General features: G+C 38.8%; 1 protein-coding gene across 1 annotated transcript in view; it reads right to left on the reverse strand.

Moving 5' to 3' along the window:
* AAMDC (adipogenesis associated Mth938 domain containing) overlaps nt 1–26,772 on the reverse strand; it is a 31,499-nt gene that overhangs the window by 1,225 nt on the left and 3,502 nt on the right. The window contains exons 2-3 of the mRNA XM_079707663.1: nt 21,912–22,061; nt 767–862 (exon numbers count right to left, since the gene is read on the reverse strand). Of these exons, the coding sequence (XP_079563789.1) occupies nt 767–862; nt 21,912–22,043 (228 nt within the window). The 5' untranslated portion in view covers nt 22,044–22,061. The remainder of the gene's footprint in view (nt 1–766; nt 863–21,911; nt 22,062–26,772) is intronic.

Here is a 26,772-nt window from a genome sequence, read left to right on the forward strand (position 1 = left end):
GATCATTTTAATGGAGGAAAAAACTAGGTTAAACTAAAAAATACAAATAAAGGGCACCTCCATAGGTAGAGAACTGGATTTTACGACATCTATATAAAGGACAGAATGAGGTAGATCTCTATAAACTTATGTGAAAGGCTGTCCATAATGCAATAATGTAAGTGAATAAAAAGTTACAGAACAATATGTATAGAGTGATCCTATTTATGTAAAAACATGTATATCAGTATGTGTAAGTGTGTATATATTTGCAGATGCATAGAAAGAGCATTGGAGCAGTTACGATTGGGAAGGGGAAATCTTTCACCTTTTTAATTCTACATTTCTGCATTGACTCTTTTACAACAAGCATGTACTATTTCTGTAAGTACAATAAAAATAAACTTTCTTTTTCTGAAAGGGGAAAAAGGCTTAACTTGAATGTGCCCAAGAAAAGAAAAATTAAAAGTACTGTAAAAAAGGAAAGTACTGTAAAAATCTAAAGAGCCAAATATTGATAGCTGTAGAGCTTAAAAGAAATTCCAGGATTGAGGAATTTCTGAAAAATAGTTGAAACAGCACAGGCCTATGATTAGAGACTGGAGAGTCCAACCCTGATGAGGAAGAATAGTGCGCAGCCACTGTTTTATCCTGGGCCATCCACTGGCTCAGCAAAATGAGAGTGCATGATATATAGAGATGAACTTCCAAGAAGGACATATCTCTAAGGTAAAGATCCAGGAGATTACCAGAAGTCCTCAGGAATGCTGTGCTCACCAATACCTACCTTCAAGGCCTCACTCATCCCTCGGCCAATGACAAGGATCTGCACACCCTTCTCGACAACTTCCTCCACATCTGCAGGCTGCACACCAGGAGAATGCTGGACATGGAAAGAGAAAGTATACCAGCTACCTGCTCTTTTCTTTTTTTTTTTTTTTTTTTTGCTGTACGCGGGCCTCTCACTGTTGTGGCCTCTCCTGTTGTGGAGCACAAGCTCCGGACGCGCGGGCTCAGCGGCCATGGCTCATGGGCCCAGCTGCTCTGCAGCATGTGGGATCCTCCCGGACCGGGACACGAACCCGTGTCCCCTGCATCGACAGGCGGACTCTCAACCACTGCGCCACCAGGGAAGCCCCTACCTGCTCTTTTCATCTTTCTTTGCGGTCAGCATTCCTGTTAGAGTCATTCATTCATCGAACAAATGTTTACTGAGATTTACTCTAGGCCAAGCCTCACTAGGGCCCTGGGAATAGCAGAAGATACAGTACTGCCCTCATGGAGCTCTAAGTCTAGTGAAAAATATAGAAGACTACAAAGAAATTTCAGTCGTTTTACAAGTGCTACAAAGAAGTAACGTTCAGGGTGTAGTGAGAACATACAGAAAGGGCACCTAATTCAGACCTGGGGAGTCAGGACAGGGGGTCAGGGAAGATACCCCAGAGGACGTGACATTTAAGCTGAGACCTAAAGGACAAACAGTAATTAGCCAGGTTAAAGGAAATCATGGGAACAAGGCATACCAAATACAGGGGATAGCATGAACTAAGGCTCAGAGGAAAGAGCAACCTAGTGAACTACAATTAGTTCCATATGACTGAAGTGTAAGTGACAAGTGAGTGGAAAGAGATGACGTGGGAGAAGAAAGCACCTGCACACCATGCCAAAACTTGGAAAGCTCCATATCGTTTCCTTTTTCTGAGCCCCCTCCAGGAAAACTTTGATGCTTTAAAACCTATCTATCACTCTGTAAAGTCTTCCCAGATTCTCCCAGGGATATTTAAGGTAAGGTGTTTAATGAACATTAATCCAACGTTAAAGGATGGTGGCTTCTGAACTGCTTCCACATCAGCAAAGGGGATACAGGATTTAGAGTTTGGTAAATACCAGCCCAACTTGGGGAGTGAATAAGAGTGGAAAATTGTCATGGAAGACATGCTGTTTTAATTGCGTCTTGAAGTATGACTAGGAGTATGCCTTGATTCAGTGGTTGTAGAAGGGGTACATTCTAATCATAGTTAGACATGGTTTAGGGAAAGAGCTGCTGAATATACGAAGACAACAACAAATGTACCAAAGAAAGAAGGGTTTTTCAGTCTAAAAAGCTGATGGTTTAGAGAAGATAGGATTGAAATTTATTATAAAAGGTATAAGAAGAACAAATATGAGTATTTTTATTAAATCCTGGAATAATAATATCTTACATGTTTAAAGTTGTAATTTTCATAATACAGCTATAGAAATTATTCCATGTGATCTGCATTAATAGTAGCACAAAAGCATCCATTCTCCTTGTTTTATAAATAAAGAAACTGAAGCTCACAAAATACATACACATTAGCCAAGATGACACAATTACTAAGTAGCAGAGTTGGGATTTGAACAGAAACATGTTAACCTTTGGTTTAATGCACTTTATTAGAATACTGTAACCTAGGGAGCAACCTTGAAACTGGAAAGAACTAGCCCTAATGACCACAGAGTTGTGCTTAAGCCCAGTGCCTGGCCCATTGTAGGCACACAATAATTGTTACTTTAAGTGTAACCTGAATCTTCCCTAAGGCAATTGCCTGCCACCCACACACACACATGAACAAAAAAACCAATAAAGGAGACAGACTGAAGTACTAAAAAATACTTGATTAACTCCCCTAAAAAGGCAGGAATAAAAAACATGAGGACAAACAGAAAACAAATAGCAATATGTTAACACTTAAACATAACTGTAGCAGTAATTAAGTGGACTAAATAGTTTAATGAAAGGCAAAGATTGAGTTAAAAAGCAAGACCCAACTAAACACTACTTATAAGGTATATACCTGAAATATAAAGGCATAAGTTGAAAGTAAAAGGATAGATATAAAATGCAAACACTAAGAAAGCTGGTGTGGTTATATTAATATCAAGATAGGAAGTATTACTAGAGATAGTTTCATCTCATGATACTTAAAGGACCAATTCATTAAGAAAAACATAACAACCCAAATCTGTACACTCTTAGTGAAAGAGCTACAAAATATATGAAAACAAAAATAACATATCTGGGACTTCCCTGGTGGTCCAGCAGCTAAGAAAACGCCTTCCAATGCAGAACACTCCCTAATACCATACACAAAAATAAACTCAAAATGGATTAAGGACCGGACACTATAAAACCCTTAGAGGAAAACATAGGCAGACCACTCTTTGACATAAATAACAGCAAGATCTTTTTTGATTCACCTCCTAGAGTAATGAAAACAAAAACAAAAATAACCAAATGGGATCTAATTAAACTTAAAAGCTTTTGTGCAGCAAAGGAAACCATAAACAAAATGAAAAGACAGTCCTCAGAATGGAAGAAAACATTTGCAAATGAAGCAACTGACAAGAGACTAATCTCCAAAATATACAAACAGCTCCTGCAGCTCAATATAGGAAAAAAAACAATCCAATCAAAAAATGGGTGAAGACCTAAATAGATATTTCTCCAAAGAAGACATACAGATGGCCTACAGACACATGAAAAGATGCTCAACATCACTAATTATTAGAGAAATGCAAATCAAAACCACAATGAGGTGTCACCTCACACTGGTCAGAATGGCCATCATAAAAAATTCTACAAACAGGGCTTCCCTGGTGGCACAGTGGTCAAGAGTCCGCCTGCTGATGCAGGAGACACGGGTTCGTGCCCCGGTCCGGGAGGATCCCACATGCCACGGAGTGGCTGGGCCCGTGAGCCATGGCCGCGCCCGTGAGCCATGGCCGCTGAGCCTGCGTGTCCGGAGCCTGTGCTCCGCAATGGGAGAGGCCACAATGGTGAGAGGCCCGCATACCGCAAAAAAAAAAAAAAAAAATTTCTATAAACAATAAATGCTGGAGAGGGTGTGGAGAAAAGGGGACCCTTGTACACTGTTGGTGGGAATGTAAATTGGTACTGCCCCTATGGATAACAGTATGGAGGTTCCTTAAAAAACTAAAAATAGAGCTACCATATGACCCAGCAATCCCAGTCCTAGGCATATATCTGGAGAAAACCATAATTCAAAAGGATGCATGCACCCCGATGTTCACTGCAGCACTATTTACAATAGCCAGGGCATGGAAGCAACCTAAATGTCCATCAACAGAGGAATGGATAAAGAAGACATGGTACATATATACAATGGAATATTACTCGGCCATAAAAGGTAACAAAATAGTGCCATTTGCAGAGACGTGGATGGACCTAGAGACTGTCATACAGAGTGAAGTAAGTCAAAAAGAGAAAAACAAATATAGTATAATATCACTTAAATGTGGAATCTAGAAAAAAGGTGGAGATGAACTTATTTGCAAAGCAGAAATAGAGTCACAGATGTAGAGAACAAACTTACGGTTGCCAAGGGGGGAAGAAGGGTGGGATGAATTGGGAGATTGGGACTGACATATATACACTACTATGTGTAAAATAGCTAATGAGAACCTACTGTATAGCAAAGGGAACTCTACTCAGTGCTCTGTGGTGACCTAAATGGAAAGGAAATCCAAAAGAGAGTGGATATATGTATATGTACGACTGATTCACTTTGTTGTACAGCAAGAAACTCACACAGCATTGTAAAGCAACTATACTCCAATAAAATTTAATTTAAAAAGTTCAGGACTTCCCTGGTGGCGCAGTGATTAAGAATCCACCTGCCAATGCAGGGGACACGGGTTCAAGGTCTGGTCCAGGAAGATCCCACATGCTGTGGAGCAACTAAGCCCGTGTGCCACAACTACTGAGCCTGCACTCTAGAGCCCGCGAGCCACAACTACTGAAGCCTGTGTGCCTAGAGCCTGTGCTCCGCAACAAGAGAAGCCACTGCAATGAGAAGTCTGCACACCGCAACAAAGAGTAGCCCCTGCTCGCCGCAACTAGAAAAGCCCACGCACAGCAACGAAGACCCAATGCAGCCAAAAATAAAAAATAAACAACAAAATTTTAAAAAAATGTACATATATACAATGGAATATTGCTCAGCCATAAGAAAGAATTAAATAATGCCATTTGTGACAATATGGATGGACCTAGAGGGTATTATCCTAAGTGAATTAAGTCAGAGAAAGATAAATACTGTATGATTTCATTTATATGTGGAATCTAAAAAACAAAACAAAACAGAAATAGACTCATAGATACAAAGAATAAACACATAGTTGCCAGAGGGGAGGTGGTAGGGGAGATGAGTGAAATAGGTGAGGGACATTAAGAGGTACAAACTTACAGTTACAAAATAAATGAGTCGGGCTTCCCTGGTGGCACAGTGGTTAAGAATATGCCTGCCAATGCAGGGGATATGGGTTCGAGCCTTGGTCTGGGAAGATCCCACATCCCGCAGAGCAACTAAGCCCGTGCACCACAACTACTGAGCCTGCACTCTAAAGCCCACGAGCCACAACTACTGAAGCCTGTGTGCCTAGAGCCCAAGCTCCGCAACAAGAGAAGCCACCACAATGAGAAGCCCACGCACCGCAACGAAGACTAGCCCCTGCTCGCAGTAACTAGAGAATGCCCGCACACAGCAACAAAGACCCAATGCAGCCAAAAATAAAGAAGTTAATTAAAAAACAAAAACAAAAAACAAATGAGTTACAGGGATGAAACATACAGCATGGGGGATATAGTCAATAATAGTGTATGGTAACAGATGGTAACTAGACTTATCATGGTGATCATTTCATAATGTATAGAAACATGAAATCATTATGTTGTGCACCTGGAACTAACATAGCTTTGTAGGTCAGTTATACTTCAATAAAAATAAATAAATAATAATAATAATTATTATTAATATTTTAAAAATAAACTAAACTAGAAGGGAACCTTCCTTAGGTAGAGGACATCTAAGAAAAACCTACAGCTAGCTAAACATTAAGTATAATGTTGAAATGTTAAACATTTTCCCCAAAAGATTGGACATAATAATTTACTTCCTTATTATCTCTTGGACCTGTCCATTCCTTTCCATCTCCACTGCCACTACCCTGGTCTAAGCTTCTTATTTAGCCTGTTGCAGTAACTTTCTAACTGGTCTCCATAAAACCACTTTAGCCCTTTCCAATTAACCATTCTTCAAATTGTAGCTAGAGGAATCTTTGCAAAACACAAATCCATTCAAGTCACTCCTCTGCTTAACAGCACTCAATGGCTTCTCACTGCCCTTAAAATAACTGCCAAACTCCTAAACATGGTCTGTAAGTTCCCAGCTGCCTCACCAGTCTTACTGCATATCACTTTCTTCATGTTCTAGCAGGAAAACAGTTTGGCATTTTCTTAAATATGTACTTACGCAATTCAGCAATCACATACCTGGGTATTTATCCTAGAGAAATGAAAACTCACATTCACGCAAAAACCTGTACATGAACGTTCATAGCAGCTTTCTATTGGGGGTTGGGGGAGGCGTTGTTAACTCTTATTTCGTAAACTTAGAAGCAGCATATCCTACTCTAGATTTTTTTTCCAGTTTTATTGAGATATAGTTGACATACAGCACTGTATAAGTTCAAGGTGTACAGCATATGACTTATGTATATCATGAAATGATTCCCACAATAAGTTTAGTTAACATCCATCATCTCACATAGATACAAAAAAAGAAAAAATCATTTTTCTCTGGTGATGAGAACTCTTAGGATTTATTCTCTTAACAACTTTCATATATATCGTATAGCATTACTAACTACAGTCATCTGTAGCAGCTTTACTTGTAGTAAACCAAACTGGAAACAACCCAAATGTTCATCAACAAATTGTGTTATAATCCAACAATGGAATACTACTCAATAATAAAAAAGGAACAAATTATTGATACCTATGACAATATGGATGAATCTAAAATGTATTATGCTGAGTGAAAAAAGCAAGTCTCAAAAGACTATATACTGTATGATTCCATTAGTATGACAAATAAACGTAACGTGTATTAGGTCAATTGGCAAAATATTAATAAGGTCTGTTTATTAGATAATAGTATTGTATCAATGTTAATTTCCTGATTTTCATCACTGTGTTGTAAGAGAATGTCCTTGTTTTTTGGGGAAATACACACAGGTATTTAGGAGCAAAGGGGTAGAATATCTACAGCAGTTCAGAAAAAAGTCTATTGGAGAAGAAGATGATAAAGAAAATATGATAAACTTAACATTTGGGTCTGGGTAAAAATGAGAATTCTAATATTCCTGTAACTTTTCTGTAAGACTGAAATTATTTCAAAATAAACAGCTTAAAAAATAACCCTATAGTATTGGCAGGTTATAGATTAGCAGGAAGAGACCACATATAGGCACACATACCTACTCACTACTTCCTGATTTATTTAGCCAAGGAAACAAAGTTTAGCAGAAGCCAGGTGGCTACACAAAGCAGGAGCAGATGCAGCACATCTTTTCTGGCTTTCTCCATGTCTCTTGATTCCCTGTGGGGTGTACAACTACTGCTGACACTCTTCACTCAGTGAGTGTTCCAGAGATGATAACATAGCCAGTCTCTCACACTAACACCTTTTTATATTCTGACTTACTTCATCAGCATCTTCTTAAGGAATTTACACTAAGACTATATGAGCTTACACTTAAGGGAATATCAGTGTTCTAAATTAGAACACCTGCACGTCAAAGAGTGAACCAAACTGATCATCAGCAACGGTACTTCCTCATCGTGGGAGGGGATGCAGAGCTAGTGGCCAGGTGGCTCTGAACAGTATCTCTGCCTCCAGCTTTCCCTATTCTCCACAAAGATCAGAAGAGACTGGGGGAAGATTAGATTCTTTATCTCTAAAGTAATTTAGGTTTATACATTTAAAAAAATATTTATTTATTTATTTGGCTGCATCAGGTCTTAGTTGCGGCATGCAGGATCTTCGTTGTGGCATGCGGGATTTTTCATTGTGGCGCGCAGGCTCCAGAGTGCGTGGGCTTAGTGGTTGCAGTGTGTGGGCTCTCTAGTTGTGGTGTGCAGGGTCAGTAGTCGTGGCACGTGCGAGCTTAGTTGCCCTGTGGCATGTGGGAGCTTAGTTCTCCAACGAGGGATTGAACCTGCATCCCCTGCATTGGAAGGCAGATTCTTAACCACTGGACCACCAGGGAAGTCCCTTGGTTTATACATTTTTAAAAGGCAAAACAAAACCGGGATATTTTTTCATTTGATTACAGTAATTGGTTCTTAAAGAATGTATCGATAAAACGATTGGATTAGATGCTTTTTTAGTTCCACAGCTCTGTGATCAATCCTAGAACCACCCTGAGCTGAACAGCTATGGTATGAAGAACTTAACATTTTCTTTTTCTGGTACAACGACAAAGGTAAATATTTAACAGAATTACAAATCAGGGCTGGAGAGCTTCATCTGCCTTAAGTAAATGCATTTATCTGAAATACCGAATGATTCCTTCATTTAACAAAGAATAGGGGCTTCCCTGCTGGCGCAGTGGTTGAGAATCCGCCTGCCAATGCAGGGGACACGGGTTCGATCCCTGGTCTGGGAAGATCCCACATGCCGTGGAGCAACTAAGCCCGTGTGCCACAACTACTGAGCCTGCACTCTAGAGCCCACGAGCCACAACTACTGAGCCCTCGTGCCTCAACTACTGAAGCCCACGCGCCTAGAGCCCGTGCTCCGCAATGAGAAGCCCACGCACTGCAATGAAGAGTAGCCCCCGCTCGCTGCAACTAGAGAAAGCCCGCACGCAGCAGCGAAGACCCAACACAGCCAAAAATAAATAAACAAATTTACAAAAAAAACCCGCAAAGAATAGCGTCTACTTTGAGGAGCACCATGATCCCCAGGCTGTAAGAGCTCACATTCTAGTATAAGGAAACAAGGCCACTGCTCAATGAAGTGAAAGGTCATAAAAGAGTGCAAAACCATAATCCTCTCAAGATTCACAGACTGCAGACAGCAGGAGCCCATCAGAGTTGCTGGAGCAGTGGAACTCAATTTGGCTGTTCCATGCTTTACTGCAGGCCCAGGGTGTCACGTACAGAGCCATCAAAGATAACCGCAACAGCCTGTGGATCCAGGCCATCGTGGGTGATTACTTACAGCCTTGTGCATAGGTCTGTGTTTGGAGCATCAGCCTGTTATTTAGGCATCCTCACCCTGCCACCAGCTCCCTCTCTGCTTCTTCCAATCCCTCCCAGCAAACCACTAAGGCTCTCTGCCCTTAGTGAGTGTCTGATTCTGTTCCTCTTTAAGAGGCTTTCCATAACATGTCAATGTTACGGAAATCTTCTTGTTTTTTCTTAGAGGAAAGCTATTAGCATCTTTTCATGTGTCTGTTGGATATATGTATGTCTTCTTTGGAAAGATGTATATTCAGGACCTCTGCCCAATTATTAATTGGGTTATTTGTTTGTTGGTGTTGAGTTGTATGAGTTCTTTGTATATTTTAGATATTAACCCCTTATTAGATACATTGTTTGCAAATATTTTCTTCCAAAGCCTTTTGATTTTGTTGTTAGTTTCCTTCATTGTGCAAAAGCTTTTTAGTTTGATGTAGCTACATCAGGGAAATAGAAATAAAAAACACAATGCAATATCACCTCAGATCTGTCAGAATGGCTATTATCAAAAAGATAGCAAATAACAAGTGTTGGTGAGGATGTGGAGAAAACGGAACCCTTGTGCACTGTTGGTGGGAATGTAAATTGGTGCAGCCACTATGGAAAACAGTACAGAGGTCCCTCAAAATATTAAAAATAGAAGTACCAGACAACCCAGCAATTCCACTTGTGTATTTTTGCAAAGAAAATGAAAACACTAAAAGAATGAAATCTTGCCATTTGTGACAACAAGGATGTACTTAGAGGGTATTAAGCTAAGTGATATAAATCGGACAGAGGAAGACAAATACTGTATGATTTCACTTATATGTGAAATCTAAAAAACAAAACAAATAAACAAGTAAAACAAAACAGAAATCAGACTCATAGACAGAGAATAAACAGGTGGTTGCCAGAGGGGAGGTGGTGGGGGAGATGAGTGAAATAGGTGAGGGAGATTAAGAGGTACAAACTTAACCGTTACAAAAAAAATGAGTCACAGGGATGAAATGTGCAGCATGGGGAATATAGTCAATAATAGTGTAAATACTTTGTATGATGGCAGATGGTAACTAGACTTACTGTGGCAATCATTTTGTAATGTATATAAATATCAAATCATTACATTGTGCACCTGAAACTTGCATAGTATTGTAGGTCAATTATACTTCAATCAATAAATCTGTCTATTGGGCTTCCCTGGTGGCTCAGTGGTTGAGAGTCCACCTGCCGATGCAGGGGACACGGGTTCGTGCCCCGGTCCGGGAAGATCCCACATGCCGCGGAGCCGCTGGGCCCGTGAGCCATGGCCGCTGAGCCTGCGCTTCTGGAGCCTGTGCTCCGCAACGGGAGAGGCCACAACAGTGAGAGGCCTGCGTACCGCAAAAAAAATTAAAAAATAAAAATAAATAAATCTGTCTATTGATAGAGTAAAGAAACACGACAACAAAATGCAGTGCATGACCCCTGACTGGATCTTGGGTTGGAAAGGATAGCCAGCTATAAAAGATATTATTTTATTGGAACAATTGTTATAATTTGACTATGGAGTTGATGCTATTTAATATTATATAAATGTTGGATTTCTTGAGTGTAACATTATGATTATGTAAGGCATAATGCCTTTGTTTTATTAGATACAAGCTGAAGTATTTAGAGTTAAGTATCATGATGTCAGTACTTACTTCCAAATGATTCAGCAAATATAGTTATTCAGAGAGAGAGAGAGAGAAAGCCACCAAGGGATAAATAAAGCAAATGTGCCAGAATGTTAAAAACTGGTAAATCTAGGCTGATGGTATACAAGTGTTTACTATTTTTTTCCAATTTGTTATATAGGTTCAAAATATTTCAAAATAGAAAAAGGGGCGGGAGAGATGGAAACAACCTAAGTGTCCATCATCGGATGAATGGGTAAAGAAGATGTGGCACATATATACAATGGAATATTACTCAGCCATAAAAAGAAATGAAATTGAGCTATTTGTAATGAGGTGGATGGACCTAGAGTCTGTCATACAGAGTGAAGTAAGTCAGAAAGAGAAAGACAAATACTGTATGCTGACACATATATATGGAATTCAAGAAAAAAAAAATGTCATGAAGAACATAGGGGTAAGACAGGAATAAAGACACAGACGTACTAGAGAATGGACTTGAGGATATGGGGAGGGGGAAGGGTAAGCTGTGACAAAGTGAAAGAGCGGCATGGACATATATACACTACCAAACATAAGGTAGATAGCTAGTGGGAAGCAGCCGCATAGCACAGGGAGATCAGCTCGGTGCTTTGTGACCGCCTGGAGGGGTGGGATAGGGAGGGTGGGAGGGAGACGCAAAAGGGAGGGGATATGGGAACATATGTATATGTATAACTGATTAAATTTGTTATAAAGCAAAAAAGAAAAAAGAAAAAGAAAAAGAAAAAGGGGCGGGAGAGGTTCAACGTAGGCTTTCCAGGTCAACCAGGTTTAGAAGGTGAATGGGAAAACACAAGCAAAAACAAACACACACAAAAGCAGAAAGGGTTAGGGACAGCTCAGCTCATCTCTCTTTCCTTTTGTAGCAGTGTCCTGACTACTAGAACCTTTAGTCTGATCAAATGGACAAGACTCTGAGAATTATGTTATACTTTACACCTATTGCCTGTATTATATACAAAAATAAACCCACAAAATCAGCGACAGTTATAGAGGGCATTTTGGGGGAAATTTGAAGATAGACTGTATACTAAATAGTAATATTGTATCAAGGATAGTATCCTTATTTGTGAGAATGATATTGTGGCTATGTAGGAGAATGTTTATGTTCTTAGGAAAGAAACGCTAAAATATCTGCCATTTACACTCAAATGGTTGGGGAAAAATGTGTGTGTGTGTGTGTGTGTGTGTGTGTGTGTGTGTGTTTAGAGAGAAAAAACAAACATGGCAAAGTATTGACAACTTGAAGATTTTGAGAAAGGGTGTGCGGCTATTTATCGTAATATTCATACAACTGTTTCATAGGTTTAATATTGTTTAAAATTAAAAGGTGGGACTAAAATCAACTACACGTCAATAAAAAAATTTTTTTTAAATAGGTGGGGTAAAGTTTCCACATTTCCTTTGGTTCTCCTTAGGTGCCTGCTAATTGGTTTGGCTTTCTTTTAAATTTACACTTTTGTCATATCTTCCTCCTTGTCCCCTTTCAGCCTAACAAAAGGATATATAAATGAAAGACCTATGCATGTTTCCACATAGAAAATTCTTCTCCAATAAGATAGTTATTGCTTTAAGATAGAAATGAGTGAGGACAGTATGGAGTAGTAGAAAAGTATAGGCTTTATAGTAAGACTCAGGTTCAAATCTTGGTTCCAAAAATTATTAGTGGTGTGACCCTGGAAAAGGTATATTTGATCAGGCACACAGCAGTTGTTTAATGATTGGTAGAGATTTGGGAGTAGGTAGTAGTAATTATTATTTCAAGGACACTGGCTGAAGACAGTAAATTTTCTTGATATTTCCATTCTGAAATCACTATATCATTTGCCCCTTCCCACCCTTAAACTGATAAAAAAGGAATCACAACATTGACCTACCTCAGAAGGAATGTCACAAAGTATAAAAAATTTTTTTAATGACATTTATAATTAAAAATTCAATGCAGCCAACATTTATTGAGCCCATACTTTATGGGCACTGTGCTAAATGCATAGTTCTTGCCCTTAGGGAGTTTACCACTTAGTGAGGGAAACACTTAAATACACACTCAGTACAATACAGGTGAACTGCACTAAGTGCTAAAATAGAGGCACAAAGTATTATAGGAATACTGAGAATGGAGTAAGCAGCTCATTCTCACAAGGATTATCAGGAAGTGCTACATAGAGGAGATAAAACAAAAGCTATGAATTGAAGGATATATAAGATTTCAACAGGTACCAAGGGGAGCAGGTCATTTCAAGTAAAGGAAATGGTTTTAGGGACTTCCCTGGTGGCACAGTGGATAAGACTCTGCGCTCCCAATGCAGGGGGCCTGGGTTTGATCCTTGGTCAGGGAACTAGATCCCACATGCATGCTGCAACTAGGAGTTCACATGCCACAACTAAGGAGCCCTGGAGCCACAACTAAGAAGCCACCTGCCACAACTAAGGAGCCTACGTGCTGCAACTAAGGAGCTGGTGAACCACAACTAAGGAGCCCGCCTGCCACAACTAAGACCCAGTGCAATTAAATAAATAAATAATAAATAAAAGGAAACGGTTTTAGCAAAGGTACAGAGAATGAAAGATCATGGTAGGTTTGTAAGGGAATATGTATTTGGTATGGAATAGCTAGGTCTTCAGATGTGTTATGAAATAGAGGGGATGAGAATGAAGGAAAAATTTGGAGCTGTATCATTGTTTTAAAAAAATGGCCCTGAACACCATCCTAAGGAGTTTTTGCTTAATTCTGAGGTCTGTGGAAAGCCTTTGAAATTTCCTAAGCAGAGCAGTGACATGACTAGCTTTATGTTGGCCAAGTCAACAAATGTACTTTGTTGGATATGGTGGAGGAGAAAACTGGAGAAATAAAAATTTTGTTTGATGTTTCTCTTCTAGGTGACTGGGTGGATAGTGATTCCATTAATGGAGACAGAGAACACAAGAAAGTACCTGGATATTTGTGGGATGTGGGGAGGTAGGGAAAAGGAAATGAAATCAGCTTTGGATATGTTTGGTTTAAGTTGCCCAAGGAACAACTCATATGCAGATGTACAACACGTGATTGAACATTCTGATAGCTTGGATAACTGTTCAGCAAATATTCACTCTTTTTGCCCTCTTACTATGGGCAGAATATACTTCTGTGCCCTACTGATGTGGGAACTTATGTGGGTGAACCTGGGGCAAGCAAAGCCTTGAAATATACTTGCTCAGTAGGGCTTATGTTTGTGAGCTTCAGATAACACCATGAGAAGATCAGGTCCTGGCTAGTTCACTGGTCCAAGATGGATAAGAGACATATGGAGTACCCACATATGGAGTACCCAGCCAGCTTGCCAACTGCAGCTAGGAGTAGAGCTGCTCCAGCTAGACCTATAAGCATGACAATAAACACTTATTATTGTAAATCACTACGTTTTGGGTAGTTCATTAAAAAGAATAGCTGAACAAGGGAATTCCCTGGCAGTCCAGTGGTTAGGACTCGATGCTTTCACTGCTGTGGGCCCAGGTTCAATCCCTGGTTGGGGACCTAAAATCCTATAAGCTGCGTGATGCGGCACCCCCCCCCCCCCCGCAAAAAGAATAGCTGAACAATACTACTATATAGTTAGAGCATGAAAAATAACTAGAGATAATACCTCCATCAGTTCATGGCATAAACAATTGTAGTACTCTAAAGTAAAAAGAAATCCCCTAAACACTCTCAGGCACTTAATTCCCTCAAGGATTCCCTATTAAGCAGCATTTGATGTACAAATCAGAGTGTTTCATGTCCAAGACTTTTAAAAGAATTAATTCAGTCATTCCTATAGTTGAGAAACATACTGTAGAGCAGTATTATGTGCTAGGCGTTGTGCTAGGTAACTAAGGAAGAAAAGAAAAAACTTAAAAAGATCAAGTATCTACTATGTGACAGGCGCTGTGGTAGATGCTTTACAAAGATGAACATATTTAGTATTCAAAGCAACCACGTGAAATATATTATTTTCCAGGTCCCATCCCCAAGAGATTATGATTCAGTAGTTGAGAAGAGTGCAGGAGATACAGAACATGCATTTTAAGCAAGCCTCTAGGTGATTCTGATGCAAGAGATCCATGAATCACACTGAGAAATAGTGAGAGAAAGAATGAATTTGCATGATGGCAAGTGGCATGCATTTTTCAAATTTATTCTTCCCAACCCATTTATTACACTTACATCAAGCCATGACAAACAGACATTACTATTCTCCTTTTATAAATGGTTAAACTGAGGCACAGTCAGGCTATATAACTTGGTTAAGGTATCTAGTTAAAATGTGACAGTGCCTGGACCTATAAATCTAAATATCTACTAGATATCTCTTGATGCCCCGTTGTAAGTTCAAGCTCAACATATTCCAAAAGAATTAATCATTTTCTCTACCCAGCCTCTGCCCCAAACACAAACACATCTGTTCCTCCTCTTCATATACCCAATCTCAATAAATGGCACCACCATGTACCCATCTATCTATGCTAGAATTCTCCTTTGCCTGCTAAATCTAATAAACTGCCTTATCCTGCCAATTTCACCTTCTTTTCTTAAATTAATTTTTTACTGAAGTATAGTTGAATTACAATGTTGTGTTAACTGCTGCTGTACAGCAAAGTGACTCAATTATACATATATATATATACATACTTTTTCATATTCTTTTCCATTATGGTTTATCACAGGATATTAAATATAGTTCCCTGTGCTACACAGTAGGACCTTGTTGTTTATTTATTCTGTATATACCAGTTTGCATCTGCTAATCCCAAACTCCCAATCCAACCCTCTCACCTTAATAGTTTTCATATTTGCTGTTTCATATCCACCCACACTACTACTAACTTAACAATAATAGCTTCATTTATTGAGTGCCTACATCATATCTAGCACAGTACAGTAACCCTTAGATCAACTCTGTGAGGTGGGTAATATTACTATCTCCATTTTATAGATGAGGACTCTGAGGCTTAATAGCTTTGATTTGATGTCCTTTTGCCTCTATACAGATGAGCTCTAGTCAACAGCTCAGCTTTCCCTCTCATCTTTCCTAGTTCTTCTCTCTCCAACTAGTTCTAGAACACCTCCTTTTGTTTATTCTACTGACAAATGAAACTTAACAAGATGAAAACTAAACCTACAGCAAACTTTTCCTATTTTCCTGTTATCATCACTGGCAACTTCACAGTTTTGTAGTCTTTAGTGTTGAAGTTTATAAGAGGAATCATGATGTAGTAGAAAGGAACAGGAAAGAAAGTTAGAATCTGACCTGAATTTACTATTTGATTTCATATTTTTCTAGCTTTCTAGCTCTAAACTCTGTGCTTATTAAGTTTCCTTAAATACAGAATGAGGTTAAGGGTAATACTAACTCATGTAGTCTTATATGGGAAAAATATAATATATAGCGTTAAATCCATTTCTGAAGAAAAAAAATCTCTCCAATGTGGCACACTCATAAGTTGGCACTCCAATATATCTTAAACCCATAGTCTTGATAATCTTTGTCAGTCAAATCAATCTTCTGCTTAAGTATCTGAAGTGGCTATGTCTTATCTACTGAATAAAATGTAAACTGAGCTCTGCAGACACCTGACACCCTCAACCATACCACTGCCTATTCTTACACCACACTAGCTTTACTCTATGAAACAATCCAGTGGAGCCATTTGGTTCACAAGCATTACAGCTTCTTATTCCTCAGCCTGCTCTCATTCTGTCCCTTCTGTATTTCAAAGCCCTCTCATTTCTTTTACCAATCCTTTCTTTTTATAAAGAAAGGTATATTCCTTTCTTTAAGATCCAGGTTGGTAGCTAACAAACAACTAGGTGTCTGAATCAAAACAATGAGTGCATGCAGTTCAAAACAAAGGCACCACAATGAGACTGGTAGGAGGGGTGGACTCACTATATAATCAAATCTCGTACCCCCCAGGTGGGCAACCCACAAACTGGAGATTAATTATATTACAGAGTTCTCGCACAGGAGTGAGAGTTCTGAGCCCCACGTAAGGCCTTCCAGCCCAGGGGCCTGGCACCATGAAGAGGGCTTGGCTTTGAAGGCCAGCAGGACTTGAACACAGAAGCTCCTCAGGATTGATGGAAATAGAGACTTCACTCTTAAAGGGCATACACAAAACCTCATACACCCTGGGACCAAGGGTAAAAGCAGTAATTTGATAGAAGACTGGCCCAGACTTACCTGCTGGTCTTGGAGGGTCTCCTGGGGTCGGGGAGACCCTGGGGACATAGACAATGGTGGCAGAAACATCAGGGAGCGTTCATCTGCATGAGCTCTCCTGGAGGCTGACACACCTTGGCACATCAAGACCCGGCAGAACGGAACAGGCTGTAGGCTTTAGTGCTGGGATGCCTGAGGCCAAATAACAAACTGGATGGGAACATAGCCCCACCCATCAGCAGACAGGCTGCCTAAAGACTTCCTGAGCCCACAGCCGCCTCTAGATAGCTTCTAGATACAGCCCTGCCCACCAGAGGGCCAAGACCCAACTCAACCCACCAGGGGGCAGACATCAGAACTAAGACAACTATAGTCCTGCAGCCTGCCGCAGGCTAGACACTACCCTGGGACCAGCTGGCCCCTGGCCCTTGGGTGACGAGAGGGGAGTGTAATCCTGGGACACATAGGATGTCTCCTACGGAGGACTACTTTTCCAAGGTGGAGAAACATAACTAACCTACCACATACATAAAAATACAAATAGCAATTTAGAAAAGATGAGGAGACAGAGGAATATGTTTCAGATGAAGGAATAAGATAAAACCCCAGAGGAAGAACTAAGTGACATGGAGATAAGCAATCCACCCACGAAAGAGTTCAGAGTAATGATCATAAAGGTGATCAAAGAACTCAGGAGGAGAATGGATGCACAGAGTGAGAAATTAGAAGTTTTTAACAAGGAATTAGAAAATATAAAGAACAACCAAACAGAACTGACAAATATAATAACTGAAATGAAAAACACACTAGAAGGAATCAATAATAAGCTAAATGAAGCAGATGAATGGATCAGTGAGCTGGAATACAGAGTAGTGGAAATCACCACTGTTAAACAGAAAGAAGAAAAAAAAAAAAGAAAAGAAACAAGGACAGTTTGAGAGACTTCTGGGACAACATCAAATCCACTAATATTCGCATTATAGGGATCCCAGAAGAAGAAAGGGCCTGAAAAAACATTTGAAGAGATAGTAGCTGAAACCTTCCCTAACCTGAGAAAGGAGATAGTCACCAGTCTAGGAAGTGCAGAGTCCCATACAGGATTAACCCACAGAGGAACACACTAAGATATGTTGTAATCAAAATGACAAAAATTAAAGATAGAATATTAAAAACAACAAGGAAAAAGCAACAAATAACATACAAAGGAACTCCCATAGGCTATCAGCTGATTTTTCAGCAGAAACTCTGCAGGCCAGAAGGGAGTGGCACAATACACTTAAAAGTGATGAAAGAGGAAAAATCTACAATCAAATAATACTCTACCCAACAAGGCTCTTGTTCAGATTTGACTGAGAAATCAAAATCTTTACAGACAAGCAAAAGCTAAAAGAATTCAGCACCACCAAACCAGCTTTATGACAAATGCTAAAGGAACTTCTCTAGGCAGAAAAGAAAAGGCCACAACTAGGAACAAGAAAATTACGAAATGGAAAAGCTCACTGGTAAAGGCAAACATACAATAAAGGTAGGAAATCATCCAACCATATAGCTAGTAGGGAGGTTAAATGACAAAAGTAGTGAAATTATTTGTAACCACAATAAGTGGTTAAGGGATACACAAAACAATTAGATGTAAAATATAATATCAAAAAAAGTAATTGTGGGGCTTCCCTGGTGGTGCAGTGGTTAAGAATCCACCTGCCAATGCAGGGGACACGGGTTCAAGCCCTGGTCCGGGAAGATCCCACATGCCACAGAGCAACAAAGCCCATGCGCCACAACTACCAAGCCTGCACTCTAGAGCCTGTGAGCCACAACTACTGAGCCCACGTGCCACAACTACTGAAGCCTGTGTATCTAGAGCCCGTGTTCCACAAGAGAAGCCACCACAGTGAGAAGCCTGTGCACTGTAACGAAGAGCAGCACCCACTCACCACAACTAGAGAAAGCCTGTGTGCAGCAACGAAGACCCAACACAGCCAAAAATAAATAAATAAATAAATAAATTAATAAAAAAAAAGATAGTCATCAAATCACAAGAGAAGAGAACAAAAGAAGAAAGGGGAAAAAAGACCTCATAAACAAATCCAAAACAATGAACAAAATGGCAATAGTAACATACCTATTGATAATTACCTTAAATGTAAACAAACTAAATGCTCAAACCAAAAGATATACACTGGCTGAATAGATATAAAACAGGACCTGTATATATGCTGCCTACAAGAGACTCATTTCAGATCTAGAGACACATACAGACTGAAAGCAAGGGGACAGCAGAAGATATTCCATGCAAATGGAAATCAAAACAAAGCCAGAGTAGCAATATTTTTATCAGAGAAAGTAGACTTTAAAATGAAGATTGTTACAAGAGATAAAGAAGGACATATACATAATGATCAAAGGATCAATCGAAGAAGAAGATATAACAATTGTAAATACATAGGAACACCTCAATATGTGAAGCAAATGTTAACAAACTTAAAAGGAGAAATTGACAGTAACACAATAACAGTGGGGGACTTTAACACACCCCACTATCCCATCCCCACTTCTATGGTCACCTTGGAAAGCAACAACCTGGAATCACAGTGAAAACCACCAGCTTTGCAATCACCTAATGTATTAAAGCTCCTTCAAATGTCCATTCCCAGAGAACTGTCATTATTTGACCTGTCTGGTGGTTCCTTGGAAGGCCCCACTCATAGGCTGTCTTTATTTGATCTGACTTGGAGCTTGCCAGTGCAAACCATCTTTTTTCCCAGAGAAGCTTGTCAAAAACAGTCATAGACAATTGTTTAACAGTGCAGCTGCCTGAGGCAGTAGACAACAGGGCAAATGAGAGGTTCCAATAAACTAAAATGAAAAAAATAAGAAATGAGTTGTTAATGGGGGCTTTGAGAAGCTCAGGTATGAACCTTGGTATTGAAAAGGCCATACACATGTCCAGGATTGTGCACATGCTCAGGAATGACATGAAAAGGCCCTAAGATCACAATTCTGGGTACCCTTGAGAGTCTGCATAAGCAAGGAGCAAGCAGAGTTTTAAACTGTCTGGCTAAGTGTTGACTGCATACCCCAAATTGCATACAGAGCCCCTTACCATAAAGTGGAACACCTATTGGTTTCAGGCATATAGGGAAACTTCTGTCATTGTTTCAGGAAACCATATCTAAAGAACTAAAGGAAAGTGTGAGAACAGTATCTAACCAAATAGAGAATAACAATAAAAAGATAGAAATTATTTTTTAAAGGAAATTCTGGAGCTGAAAAGTACAATATTGAAATGAAAAGTTCACTAAAGGGGTACAATGGCAGGTAAGAATCAGCAAAACTGAAAGATAGGTAAATTGAGATGATGCAATCTGAGAAAAAGGATAGAAAAATGAATGGAAACAATGAACAGAGCCTCAAGAGACCTGTGGGACACTGGAAACCCCTACAAAAAAAAAAAACCCAAAAAGCACACAACATACTCCCTAACAGTTTTCACAGTAGAGAAGAGATAGAAGGGGCAGAAAGAATATTTGAAGAAATAATGGGTGAAAACGTCCCAAATTTGATGATGAACAACAATCTACACATCTGTGAAGCTCAATACATTCCAGGTAGGATAAACTCAAAGAGATCCACATGTAGATGTATCATAGTCAAACTGTCAAAAGTTAAATATAAAGAATTTTGAAAGCAGCAAGAGAGAAGTGACTTGTCAAATCCAAAGAAATCTTAATAACATTTGATTTCTCATTTGTAACCAGTAATGCCAAAAAAAGTGGGATGACATTTTCAAAGTATTGAAAGAAAAAGACTGTCAATCACAAATTGTATATCCAGCAAAACTATCCTTCAGAATGGAAGGATCAACTTCCATCACTACTGGATGAAGAGCTCCATTACTCGCACCTAAGTGTAAATTATTAAAACAAACAAAACAACAAACATAACCTAAAAAAAATTATTTTTAACCCCAATCATTCAAAGACTTTGGAAAAGGTCCAAAGAGGAAACAGCAAATTAAGAAATATGTATTCAAGAAAAAATATAAATATTTGGTAGGAAAGGTGAAAATCTGTGATATTTCAAGAAAGACTGCTGCCTGCCTCCCTCCTCCTAGTTCAGTGAGGAGAGACTCCACTCTTGCTGCAGCCAAGAACATAGTGCTATTTCTTCTCTCAGCTACCAGCTGTAAGGCTTTCTTCCTGGGAGAATCAGGACATCAATGTTTCTCATACTGCCTGCAGCTATCTATTGCTGAAGCTTAGTCCCAAGTGAGTGTGGTGGAGAGGTAGGGGGTTCCCTTCTTTTATTCAACCTCCACTCACGGAATGGAGACTCTATTTTGGGCATGGCACACTGAGAATACTTGAGGAGCTCCAATTTAAGGGAAATGAAATTGCAAATCACAATGAGATAACATTTCACATCAACTAGGATGGTATAATAAAAACAAAGCAAAACAAATAAGAGTTGATGAGGAAGGATTTAGAAAAATTGGATCCATCATACATTTCTAACATCTATAATGTAAAATGGTGCAGTTACTTTGGAAAACAGTCTGGCAGTTCCTCAAAAGGTGAATCATAGAGTTACCATATGACCCAGAATTTCCAATCCTAGGTATGTGCTTAAGAGAACTGAATGATTTTGTTTATATGAAACATCTAGAATAGGCACATCTATAGCAACAGAACGTAGTAGTTGCCAGAAGCTGGAGGGAGGGAAGAATGGGTAGTGACTGCTAATGGTTATGGGGTTTCCTTTGGGGTGATAAATATATTCTGGAGTTAGTAGTGGTAGCTATTGTACAAGGTTATGACAAAAAGTCCATTGAATTGCATACTTTAAAACTCTAATGGTGAGTTTAATAGTATGTGTATTATATCAAGAGAGAGAGAGAATGAAAGAAATAGTTACTTTTTACTTGGAACTTTGTCATTATGGCTTAGGAGTTTGAAAATCACTTGGTCAACCTTATGCAGTGTCAACCATACACTAATAGCTTACCTCAGTTCCTGTTTCTCTCCAATCCCAAGCCCGACTTCCCCCTGGCCACACTTTGCAGTCCTTATAGATTTTAGTAGAGCCTTGTACTTTCATTTGCCCCCATGAGAGGGAAGCAATTTCAGGGGAAGACATAAGGAACTTAATTGAACTCTGAAATTGAAAGAAAAATATACTAAATCAGTTTTAAAGTAAGGTTGAAACAGCTCCAAAATACAGGAGCTATACTATAAACAGAATGTATTTCAAAATATAATGCTGTATACAAAATATAGTAAGCCCTGGTCCTCTATGAGTTAAGAAGCATCTTTCTCATTTATGTGGTTGTCACTTCTTCTCCAGAGGTCTAAAAAGTGAAATGTTTTTCTTGGGATCCTGAATCATCCAACCATGGAAACTAGATACTACAATTACTTCTCAGACTCTGGAGGGAATTCTCAGGATATTTTTGAGAGATAAAATTAAAGGTGGAGATTTACTTCAGCATGATGGAGTGAGGAAGTTGACAAATCCTTTCCCTAAAAGCAGGTATAAAGCTGGACAAAACTGTCAAAATAACAAGTTGGCACTCTGGAAATAATATTAAAGACATACTGCAAACTGAAAAATGCTTATTCATGAAAACCACTGAATTTCAGATAAGAACAGTAAGATGTTTTGTTGTTCTTGCCTGGGATTACTCCCATGCCCCTACAACAGTTCTGTTGGCACAGAGGTTCAACTTGATTGGGGCAGGGCATGAAAACCAACAGTCTTGCTGCTAAGGCAGAGGAGGCTCACTTGATTTAGAGCATTTTCAGTTAACCTGGTGATTTCAGTGGCAAGTAAATATGGATGGCAGGTGGCTCTGCTTCCTTAATATTGTAAGCCTGTTTGGAACAAGCAATGGATTGTCAGAGTAGACAGGGATTTAAAAGGAATTCCCAAGAGGTGCTTGATAAGCTCTCTATCCAGAGTGGAGCAAAGGCTGTGAGCATATGCATCAAAGACAGGAATAGGCCTAAGTCATGGAAATGTTCTGGGCCAATGGAGCCTATAAAACATGCAAAGTGAAGAGGTGAGGGGGCTCAGAAGAATGTAAGAGCCAGGGAAGAGGTGAAAACATCTGAACATTGAATGTACTCCCCAGCACACACACTGATCCATCAGTAGAGAGGGTAAGTCTTACTGGCTTGAGGTGTTTGAACACAATCTTTGGCTGTACACTAAGATATATAGGCACAGAGGAGACCCCCTAGGAAGCCAAGCTTAAAAGTGAAAACAAGGGGAACTCCCTTACGGTCCAGTGATTAGGACTTGGCACTTTCACTTCTGGGACCAGGGTTCAATCCCTGGTTGGGGAGTTCCCGCAAGCCATGTGGCACAGACGAAAAAAAAAAAAAAAAGAGAAAGAAAAAAAAAGTCCTTAATACAGATTTCAGTGGCCACACATTGCATGGGAGACAGAATCCACAGATTTAGTTTCGGCAAGTGACTAAACAGAAACAAATAAACTAAGAACAACAATGTAGGGGGAAAATCCAAATCCAGACTCTATAATACATTATCTAAAATACCCAGTTTTCAATAAAAAATTACAAGACATGCAAAGAAACAAAAAAATGTGACTCACACTCATCAACTGAAACAGTATCTGAGCACTCCCATATATTTGATTTAGCAAAGACTTCAAAGAAGCTACTCTAAATATGTTCAAAGAACTAAAGGAAACTATTCATAAAGAATCAAAATTATGATGAAACGGGATGGGCAAGTTAGGGGGAGGGGATTAAGAGATACAAAATGCTCTGTATAAAATAGATACGCAACAAGGATATATTGTATAGCACAGGAAGTTATAGCCATTATCTTGTAACTTTTAGTGGAGTATAATTTGTAAAAATACTGAATCACTATGCTGTATACCTAAAACTAATACAATGTTGTAAATCAACTATACCTCAGGGACTTCCCTGGTGGTCCAGTTGTTAAGAATCCACCCCCCAGTGCAGGGGACACGGGTTCCATCCCTGGTCAGGGAACTAAGATCCCGCATGCCGCAGGGCAACGAAGCCTGTGTGCTGCAACTACAGAGCCTGCATGCCACAACTACAGAGGCTGTGTGCTGCAACTAAGACCCGACGTAGCCAAAAATAAATAAATAAATATTTAAAGAAAACTATACTTCAGTGTAAAAATTATGACAATGACTCAATGAATATAGAATCTCAATAAGGAGATAGACATTTCAAAAAAGAATCAAATGGGAATTCTAGCATTGATAAGTACAATAACTAAAAGGTGCTTGATTCAGGTTTCTCCAGAGAAACTGCACCAATAGACTATATATATTAACAGATTTATTTCACAGAAGTGGCTCATGCAATTGTGGGGATTGGCTAGTGCAAAATGTGCAGGGTAGGCTGGCAGGCTGCTCTCAGGCAAGAGTCGTCATTTCAGTATTGATGTGTTATTTCTTCTTCCTCAAGGAAACCTCACTTTTCCTTTTGCGGCCTTTCAACTAATTGAATGAGGCCTTCCAAGAGTATTGAGAATAATCTTCTTTATTTAAAAGTCAACTAATTGTAGATGTAAACTAGGTCCACAAAACACCTTCATAGCAGCACCTAGATTATTGTTTGATTGGATAACTGAGTGCTATAGCCCAGCCAAGCTGACACATAAAATTAACCATCACAGTCCACCCCTTGTTAATATGGTACCTATATACATGTCCTTAAACTGTATTTAATCTCCAAATAAAGACAATAACAAAGTGATATTTCTCCCTAATATTAATAACTACTAACCCATTTTTAAAATGTGTAATATAACAAAGGACATATACACACTATCTTTGGTGCTATGGGAGGAAGACACAAATTTATAAAACATGATTCTTGTGGAGAAGTTAATATTACACTAGAGGAGAGAAGACATATGCAAATAACTAACAATTTTTTAAAGGTGACTTTTAAAATTACAAGGTAACTTTTGAAAAGTGGTATAAGGAAATTGTAATGAACTGTTATGAGGGTTGAGAAAGACTTCTGTACTAGTCTGCTAGAGTTTCCATAGTAAAATAACAAAGACTGGGTAGCTTAAACAACAGAAATTTATTTTCTCATAGTCTGGAGACTGGAAGTCCAAGATCAAAGTGCCAGCAGGGCTGGTTTCTGGTGAGACCTCTCTTCCTGGCATGCAGATGGATTCTTTCTTGCTTTGTCCCCACATGGCCTCTTCTCTGTTCATGAGCACTCTTGATGTCTTTTCCTTTTCTTATAAGGATACCAGTCCCATGGGATTAGACCCCCAATCCTCACGGCCTCATTTAACTTTAGTTACCTCCTTAAAGGCTCTATTTCCAAATATAGTCCCATTGAGGATTAGGGCTTCAACATATGAATTTTGGGGAGGCACAGTTCGGTCCATAGTAGCTATCCTATGGCAGTACTACACAGTCTTGATTACTGTAGCTTTGTAGTCACTTTTGAAACCAGGAAGTGTGAGACCTTCAACTTTGTTCATCACTTAAAAAACCGTTTAGGATATCCTGGGTTCCTTGCACTTCCATATTAATATTAGGACGAACTTACACATTTCTACAAAAAAGCCAACATAATTTTTCTTTCAGTAAAAATAATTACTTCATCAGAGAAATTGGTTTCAGCCATGCTCTTAAGAAATAAGAATAGACTGATGCATAACTCTTAAGAAAAAAGATGGTAAGACACTTCTAAAAGTGTTTCTTCAATGAATACAATTCTATTGCAACAGAGAATTCAGTTATCATTAAGAGAAAGAACCAGAAAATGGCTGGATTAAATCTTGTTTATATTACTTCTTTTTATTTTCATATATTTTCCTATGAAACTATTTTGAAGACCGTAGATTCCTACTTCTGTTGACATTTAACAGCTTTTTCACTACATATAACATATCCATATACTTCTAGAAGTATTTCTTGTAAAAGTGAGTTTTAAACAAACCTAAGTAAATTTGCTCATTACTAATTAGGAATTCCCAAACTGGCTCCACAATTGAATCCAGTTCACTTCAATATACATTTGCCAGGCTTACAATATCTGTAAAAAAAATTGTGTGACAAATGCAAAGATAATATGTTGGGGAGACAGAAATGTATAAATTATTCCATTATAAGGCAGACTGTTAGCAATGTAATTTGACAAAATTGAAGGCTAAGCCATTAAATTTTAAAATCAAAGCATAATTACATTCAATTAAATGCAGAAATATCTTTTAGAGTTCAAGAGTTTTCACGAATGTATAAACTTGCCAGTCATGAAACAGAATGTATCTCGAAATTTCCCTTGTGCACCTTTCTAGTCAATCCCCTTCCAAGCTCAAAAGAAGCTTTTGATTTCTAGTCCCATATATTAGCTAGACCTTCATATTGATGGAATTTTACAGTACCTGCTCTTTTGTGTCTTTCTTCTTTCACTCAAAATGCTTTTGAGATTCACCAATGTTGTAATATATATCAAGTGTGTATCAGTCTGAGTAGTAGTCTGTTGAAAGACTATATCACAATTTATTTACCCATTCTTCTTCTGATGAGCATTTTGTTTGTTTCTTTTTGGTATTTTGAATAAACTAGTCATTGATTCTGAATGCAAAACTATTTTGTCTTTTCTCCTAAAAGAATGTGAAATTTGAACTATCTTAAGAAATTTCTTATTCATAAATAAAGACTGAGTGTAGGTAATTTAATGCTTATTTAAAGGCTTCTTTATGGCAGTAGCAATAAATCAATTACAGTTTTTTTTTAAAGCTACTTTTTTTTCTATCTTTACCTTTTAGTCTGATATATATAATGCAATTATTTAACTACGTAAATTGGGATTAAATTCTTGTAACCCATAAA

This window comes from Hyperoodon ampullatus (genome assembly GCF_949752795.1).
Source record: "Hyperoodon ampullatus genome assembly, chromosome: 7".
Lineage (NCBI taxonomy): Eukaryota > Metazoa > Chordata > Mammalia > Artiodactyla > Ziphiidae > Hyperoodon > Hyperoodon ampullatus.